At 41.7% G+C, this 8,245-nt stretch overlaps 1 protein-coding gene and 1 pseudogene across 1 annotated transcript in view; both read left to right on the forward strand.

Annotated features, from left to right (window-relative positions):
• LOC111139460 overlaps positions 1-4,047 on the forward strand; it is a 20,467-nt pseudogene extending 16,420 nt beyond the window's left edge.
• Positions 4,048-4,143: 96 nt separating this feature from the next.
• Positions 4,144-8,245, forward strand: part of LOC111139461 — a 39,123-nt gene continuing 35,021 nt past the window's right edge. Inside the window, 3 exon segments of the mRNA XM_022491722.1 lie at positions 4,144-4,147; positions 6,005-6,628; positions 6,631-6,662. Coding sequence (XP_022347430.1) covers positions 4,144-4,147; positions 6,005-6,628; positions 6,631-6,662 — 660 coding nt within the window.

Raw genomic sequence — 8,245 nt, forward strand, 5'->3', positions numbered from 1 at the left:
CTGCTTCTCGGTTAACTACCTAATCATTTACCTTTTAAGAGCATTACATGTTTCTGGCAGAAAATTGAGACCATAGCAGAGAGGATCCTGGGCACCGAGGGAGGGCTGTACCTCCAGAGCCCTTACCCAGTCCTCCTTCCCAGAGGTCACAACTCTTAAACATTTCCCGCACCCAGGAATTCTCTCTTCATATGCAAGCATGTTTCCTATTTGTATATATTGTGATTATACATATTTAAACGTGTTAGATGTTCGCCCTAGTTTTCACTGACATGGAGCCATTGATTCAGAGAGAATGAGCAAGGGAGGGTGGGGCGGAGAGGGGAGAGCAGGGGCAGAGGGAGAGAGAAAGAGAATCCAAGCAGACTCCGTGCTGAGCACAGAGCCTGACGCGGGGCTGGATCTCACAACCCTGAGATCACGACCCCAGCCAAAACCAAGAGTCGGACATAACCGACCACATCCCCCAGGCGCCCCAACCGAGCCATTTCTATATACTTGCTTCTGCAACATGCATTTTCACTGAGCGAGATATTTCTAACGGCTTTCCTCGCAGATACACACCTCTTGCTCACACGCAAACCACGCGTGAATGGTAAATAAATACATGCCAGTGTGGGAGGCCCCCACGGGAGGTCCGGAGCCCTCCATGATCTCCATGCATGACCCTCTACTCCTGCTCATACTCATCACTATGCTTGCGTCCCGGCCTGTGCCCCTGTTTTTCCCCATTTGGGAAAGTAATAGACTCTTACCCTGAAACACGAAACAATGGGCCGCCTGGGTTGCTCAGTTAAGTGACTGCCTTCGGCTCCAGTTGTGATCGAAGGGTCTTGGAATCGAGTCCCTTGTTGGGTTCCCTGCTCAGTGGGGAGCCTGCTTCTCCCCATCCCTCTGCTGCTCCCCCTGCTTGTGCTATCAAATTAATAAATCTTTTTAAAAAATGAAAAAAAAATCACTAGTAATCCCTATAGAGGCATGTTGTTTTGCTTATTTAGGGTGGGCAAAAATAAGATCACACTACAAACTTGGGAGTTTTATTATCTGTTTTAAATTCACCTACCGGGACGCCTGGGTGGCTCAGTGGGTTAAGCCACTGCCTTCGGCTCAGGTCATGATCCTGGGGTCCTGGGATCGAGTCCCGCATTGGGCTCCTTGCTCGGCAGGGAGCCTGCTTCCTCCTCTCTCTCTGCCTGCCTCTCTGCCTGCTTGTGTGTACTCTCTCTCTGACAAATAAATAAAATTTAAAAAAAATAAATAAATAAAAAATAAATAAATTCACCTTCCATGGGTGTTTTCCCACATTGCGACGAAATACTCTTCTACTGTTAAATCTGCTGAGTCTTATGGCAAATGAATGACCAATAACCTCCTACAGTGTAGTTACATACCAGATAGAATTCATCTTCCGTTTCATAATGTCAATGAATCCTTAGTTATTGTTTTTATTTTTAAAAAATCATGCTCATGGCAGAAATGCCTTAAAAGGTTTGAACAGCCAGGGGCACCTGGGTGGCTCAGTGGGTCAATGCCTCTTGCCTTTGGCTCAGATCATGATCCCGGATCCTGGTATAGAGCCCCGCATCGGACTCTCTGTTCAGCAGGGAGCCTGCTTCCTTCTCTCTCTCTGTCTTTCTGCCTACTTGTGATCTCTGTCTGTCAAATAAAGTCACCAAGTAGCAGGTTTTGCTCTCGCCACTGTAGGATGGATTCTCACCACTATGTCCATGGGCCTCGTGGACTGGACCATGTAGTACATGGACAACACCTCCCTCTTGCTCTCTGGCTTGGTGTGCATGGGAATGTGGAAAGTCTGCGTTTACCACCACATCAGCAACCATAACAGAGCCACCCTGTGTCACCATTACAGCTACTGTGATGCTTATCTCCCCCTTGATATTGTTTCCCAAAACCTGTTGATCACCAGCATACTAGGCCTCCAGGGGCAAGCCTCCATCATTTTTGCGCTCAGGAATGCCTACCTGGGAATTCTGCGGGAGAACGCCACCTTCAATCCATTCATTGCTTCAGGAATTCTGAACCTGGCCTCCAGTGTTATCACTCAGTGATAAGTGAGCAGGATATTACCTTCTCCCCCACCCCCCAACCCCCATCACCCCCTCCCCCCATCTCTATCTATACCCTTCAAGCTGAACACTCAGGAAATCGGCAGTGCCTTTCTGGTGGCATGTCTGGCTGCCTTCATGATATTTCTGAGTGGGTTGATTTTTCCTTTTTTTTTGAGTGGGTTGATTTACCTGTCCCACAAATACAGGATGTTCTATCAAATATTCCAAAGATTCCAGACCATGGCAGAGGTAATCTGGTCAGAAAGTGATTGTTTCTTTCTGTTATCTTCTGTGCCTTTAGTTCATTGATTCAATGTTTCATTGCTTGAATTAAGGAAATTTCATTAAAAAAAATTTCCTCGGGCACCTGGGTGGTTCAGTAGGTTAAGCCGCTGCCTTCGGCTCAGGTCATGATCTCAGGGTCCTGGGATCGAGTCCCGCATCGGGCTCTCTGCTCAGCGGGGAGCCTGCTTCCCTCTCTCTCTCTCTCTCTCTCTCTCTCTCTGCCTGCCTCTCTGTCTACTTGTGATCTCTCTCTGTCAAATAAATAAATAAAAAATCTTAAAAAAAAAAAATTTCCTCACCTGCCAGTTGGTCTTATTGGATCTGAATTTTAATTATTGTTGAATAAGTAATCAATACTATAAACCTAGTGTACAGTTTTGGAAGGTGAAAAAGTTTTGGAGATGGATGATTGCAATTATGTACAATAATGTGAATATCTTTAATGCTGCTGAACTGTACACTTCAAAATGGTTAAAAAGGCCAATTTTATGTGATGTATTTTATTACAGTAAAGTAGAAAAAATGACAGATGGCCATGATTGTAATTGACCTAGTAATTGTAATTTGTCTACTTTTTATTCTCTTTTAATGTGAATAAATGCCATCTGCTATTAGAGAGCCAAGAAGCAGTGTCAAAGTCTGTCTTTGCCCTTTATATCTATGTGAACTTGTGTAAGTTACTTTACTTCCCTGTGCTCAGTCTCTTCATCTAAAAAATGGGATCAAAACTGTGCATCCATCATTGGGCTGTTACGAGGATTGAATGTTTTGTTTTGTTTTTTTTTCAGAATTCCTTGAAAACTTTATTTAGCCTCATTATATTGACAGTAAATCTACATTGCCTCTATTGTGTATACCCTTTTGATTGAGTAAAATTTTTGGAGAAATAACAATATTGACATCATTTGCTTTATTGATCCACAAACTTTTCCCCATGGGAATATTTAATAACTAAAATACCATGTAACAGAAGTTAATATCTAAGATTTCATGTCATAATCCAGAATGGTATTAATACCCATTGAGTGGCAGTTACCAGAAATTTTAGCTTAGTCCTAGAAGTAGTAAACAATTTTAAAGTGTAGGATTGAATGTTTTAATATTCAAAAACTATTTGGAATGGGTCATGACCTATACAAAACATAAGCTATGTGTAATAAATATTTGGTAAAAAGCACGATATGTTGGGCTTTGTTCAGAGCCCCAAACTCTACCTAACCATACTTCTTTTACTATAGGTGGATCATCTCTCTTCATGGATCTTTTAATGTTGACTGGAACATTTCTCTTTCCTGATTGAAATTTCCTACTGCTATGAAGACTATTTGCCTTTCTCTAATCTTCTGAATGCTTGACTACTTCTACATGGCCCTTGGGTAAAATCTTTTTTTTTTTTTTAAGATTTTATTTATTTATTTATTTATTTATTTGGCAGACAGAGATCACAAGCAGGCAGAGAAAGGAGGAGGGAGGCAGGCTCCCCGCTGAGCAAAGTGCCCGATGCGGGGCTCGATCCCAGGACCCTAAGATTATGACCTGAGCTGAAGGCAGAGGCTTTAACCCACGGAGCCACCCAGGGACCCTTGGGTAAAATCTTAAAAAAAGATATAGGGAGTCTTTCACATTTGTTCTTCAGGAAAAACATATTCCTACCCCTCTGGTTTCAGATACAGAAGTACCAAAACTTCTGTGAACTGGCATATTTTCCTGTATTTGTGATGATCTCTTTCCTAATTCCTTTATGCTGTCAAAACTCACGGGTCCTGTGGTCTGTTCATTTTAGACCTACATGGGTAAAGAAATACTATTGCTGGACAGTGAGGCAATCAGCCTCGCAGGCGACCCCAAACTCATTTGTCCAATGTCACCAAAATTCCTGCTTTCGTGCCATTAGAAAGCACATTCCCCAGGATATTGTGGAACAGCAGATACGATGTTGGGAATATCAGTCTTCATAGCAAGGAGATGTATTTCTGCACAGGAAACCGTTGATGTTATTCATACACCAACCCCCTCTGAGCCTTGCCTCATTCCCTTCTGCTAATCAGCAGAGAGAGAAGCTCCAAGAAAAGCATGTTCTGGTTATCCCTGTCACGAGCTCCCAAGGATTCAAATGGAAAAAGAAGTAATTTGGCCACAATCTAGATTTTGCATCATGCAAAATACATCAACTTATTGGGACACCTGGGGGGCTCAGTTCGTTGAGTATCTGGCTCTTGATATTAGCTCAGGTCTTGATCTCCGGGTTGTGGGTTTGGGCCCTGTGTTGAGCTCTGCACTGAATGTGGAGCCTACTTAAGTTTAAAACAAAAAAATTAAACTGTTTTTAAGTAGTAATCAAAAGAATCCTAGTCTAAAGATAGAGTTTTAAACAAGTGGTGGGCAAAAAAATTAAATAGGCAGGATGTGTTGTTCGCAACACATTATAGATTGTCACGGTCATGTTTATTCTGTTTTTCATTTAAAAATATGTACTTTGGGGCGCCTGGGTGGCTCAGTGGGATAAAGCCTCTGCCTTCGGCTCGGGTCATGATCCCGGGGTCCTGGGATCGAGCCCCACATCGGGCTGTCTGCTCCGCAGGGAGCCTGCTTCCTCATCTCTATCTCTCTGCCTCTCTGCCTACTTGTGATCTCTGTCTGTCAAATAAATAAAATCTTTAAAAAAAAAATAATAAAAGTACGTACTTTATTAAAAGCCATATAAATTTTAGGAAAATATGGATGAGTCTCTGCCCCTACTCTTTTTGTGTGCATCCTTCTAAAAAAATTTTTAATGGCCCATTTTTTAAAAAGATTTTTTATTTATTTACTTGAGAGCGAGCACAAGCAGGGGAAGCCACAAGGAGAGGGAGAGGGAGGGGGAGAAGCAGGCTTCCTGCAGAGCACGGAGCCCAATGCGGGTCTTGATACCAGGACCCTGAGATCATGACCTGAGCCAAAGGCAGATGCTTAACTGACTGAGCCACCCAGGCATCCCGCATACTTCTAAATTTTCTGAAAGTGTATGTACAATATCTATTTGTGGAACTGTAAAGAAATTATGTGTGTTTTCTATTAACAAATGATCATGCGATATATATTTGTTTTGCTTTTTCTTTTTTGTGTACTATAGAAATTTGTTCAGACAATTCACAGGATTAAGTCATTGGTAGTAATGGCCTTAAAATGTAATCTTGGGTGTACAATAATGTAGTTAATCATTCCTCTATTGCTAGACATTTATTATTATTCTAGTTTTTCTCTGTGATAGATGGTGCTAAAACTAAGATCTTCCTTTACATATTTTTGCATACTGTTATGAATACCTTGTTATAATTCCCAGAATTGGAATTGTTGAGTAAGAGGGTGAGAATTTCAACTCTTGGGAGATATGTCACATTGCATTCCAAAAATGTTTTGCAAATTAATACGGTTACCATGGTCATTCTATCATTGTGTAAAATATTTAGAACACTAATTGAAAGCCAATATATATGTAGGACACTTACATGTAACTTTTAGACAAGAGGGACAAGACATCAATATTTAGCATTTTTTAAATTGTGGCTCACTCCGTGTTTATTTTTTTCTCTTTGGCGTTCCTGGCTTGACTTCATGATGCCTCCAACTTGTCTTCAGTCAATCTGAATTGAAACACTCTTTTCTCAAAGTGTTGGGCCTCTTCTTTAGTTATTTGGCCTGGGCTTTGGGCATTAGCCTAGCCAGCAGCAGATCCTGGCGGGTATGGGAGTTTAACAGCAACGTTGTTCCCATTGTGTTCATTGGACTTTGGGAAGTTTTCTATTTTCAAAGATTTAACATCTCTGGCTCCATTGTTGAGTTGCCCATGCATAACAGGATGAATGATAGCTGGGTCATTTCAGATGAAATCTGGTATGGGCAGGACCTGATACTGTTAGCGAATTTTATGAAGTCAGTAGTCCTGATTTTTGGCTCAGTGGCACTTTTAGTGTGCTGGATCCATGTCCCACACCCAGATTTCCTTCAATCGTGTTACAACATCTCTGCTTTCTTCCTTGTCTTCAGCAGTAGTTGTACTATGATTACAGTGAGCTGGAATTTTGCTGTGGATTTTTATGGCCAAAGCACCCTTGACTTCCCACTTAGCTTTCCCATTGGAAAAGCAATGCTAATAAGGAAACACTTCTCCTATGTGTTCCCACTAGGAGTTACAACTGCCACTCTATCGCTATTAAGTGCTGCCATGTTCTTCTGTGAAACATTTTCCATGAAACAGTGGAGTCAAGTGAAACCCATGGCTGTAGGCAAATGTCCAAAATGAATCATCTGAATGAAGGGCCTACTCTTGTAATGGCTGTCAGCGTTTTTTTTAAAAGAAATATCCTACCTACATATATTGTTCTAATCATCTACTCATTTAAAATAAAACATGTTTGGCTTTTCAGAGTGTGCCTGCAGCTTTTATTGTCCTATTCTCTGTTCTGCAAACATCTTCCTTTCTTTGAAGCTGTAGTCCAAACATACTGTTATGGAACCTGGATGGGATCATCCGAGTGAAGCAGTGGCACTGGGGGAACTTGGAGGATATGAGATTTACTTAATGGAGGCAGGCTCAGAGGAGAGTGATCTTCAAAAGTCTGAGCCCCGAGTACAAAGTGGGTAGTTATATGCTTTTGCTTCTCTATATGTGGCACTTTTGTGCCTATGGCAGGCAGAGCAGGAGTGAAAACCCAGAATGACCCGGGGGCCAAGACTGGGATTCCCCTGATAGATTGGTTGGCTACCTTAGAACACAGATTTCCCTTATTAACACTATTATTATTAACACTATCTGCATACTGTGTCAAAAATCAGGGTATCTGGGTGACTCACTTGATTAGATGCCTAGTTTTGGCTACTGTTATGATCTCTATGTCCTGGGATAGAGTCCCATATTGGGCTCCCCACTAAGTGGGGTCTGCTTCTCCCTCTGCCCTAACCCGAACTTGTACTTTCTCCTCCTTGCTTTTTCTTGAATATATAAATAAAACCTCTAAAAAAGAAATCAGGGTGCCTCCATGACTTAGTTGGTTAGGTGACTGCCTTCAGCTCAGGTCATGGTCCCAGGATCCTGGGATCAAGTCCCGTATCAGGGTCCTTGCTCAGTGGGAGCCTGCTTCTCTCTCTGCCTCCTGCTTCCCCTGCTTGTGCTTGCTCTCTCTCTGTCAGATAAATGACTACAATCTTAAAAAAAAAAAAAAAAAAAGAATGCATGAAAGAAAGGAAGGAAGACAGGAAGGAAGGAAGGAAAACGAAGTCAAAGACAGGAAAAAAGTACTCCTGTAATGCAAGCACATGGGTGCAAGCATCAATATACACAATCAATTCAGGACTATGCTGTACTCTGTAGGATGTTTATCAGCATATATTGTCTCTACACACTACATGACAAGGGCACTTTCTCTCCTCACACTGTTGAGACCAAAAAAATGTCTCCAGACATTTCCCAGTGTCCTCTAGGGAGCAAAATTAGTCCCCATTGAAAACCTCTGTTACAGGTAGCCAACAAACCTAGCTAATGAATGTGATGGCATGTTGAGGATTTAAAATAAAACTATTTTTCAAATAATACAGGCACAGCTTGGGTTGCCTAGATGGCTCAGATGTTAAGCATCTGCCTTTGGTTTGGACCATGATCCCAAAGTCCTAGAATCAAGTGCCACATCAAGCTACTGCTGGGAGGTGATCCTGCCTCCCTCTCTACCACTCCCCCTGCTTGTATTCCCTCTCTCTCTTTATCTCTCTGTCAAATAAATACATAAAATCTTAAAAAACAAAAAAGAAGAAGGTAAAAGTACTTAAAGAATAGGAATGTTTTTAACATACCCTACTCATCTGTTTATTTAGGTTTTGTTTTGTTTTGTTTTGTTTTTTTAAGGTTTTTTTTTTTT

This window comes from Enhydra lutris, unplaced genomic scaffold (genome assembly GCF_002288905.1).
Source record: "Enhydra lutris kenyoni isolate GAN:26980312 unplaced genomic scaffold, ASM228890v2 scaffoldscaffold108, whole genome shotgun sequence".
NCBI classification, from domain to species: Eukaryota; Metazoa; Chordata; class Mammalia; order Carnivora; family Mustelidae; genus Enhydra; species Enhydra lutris.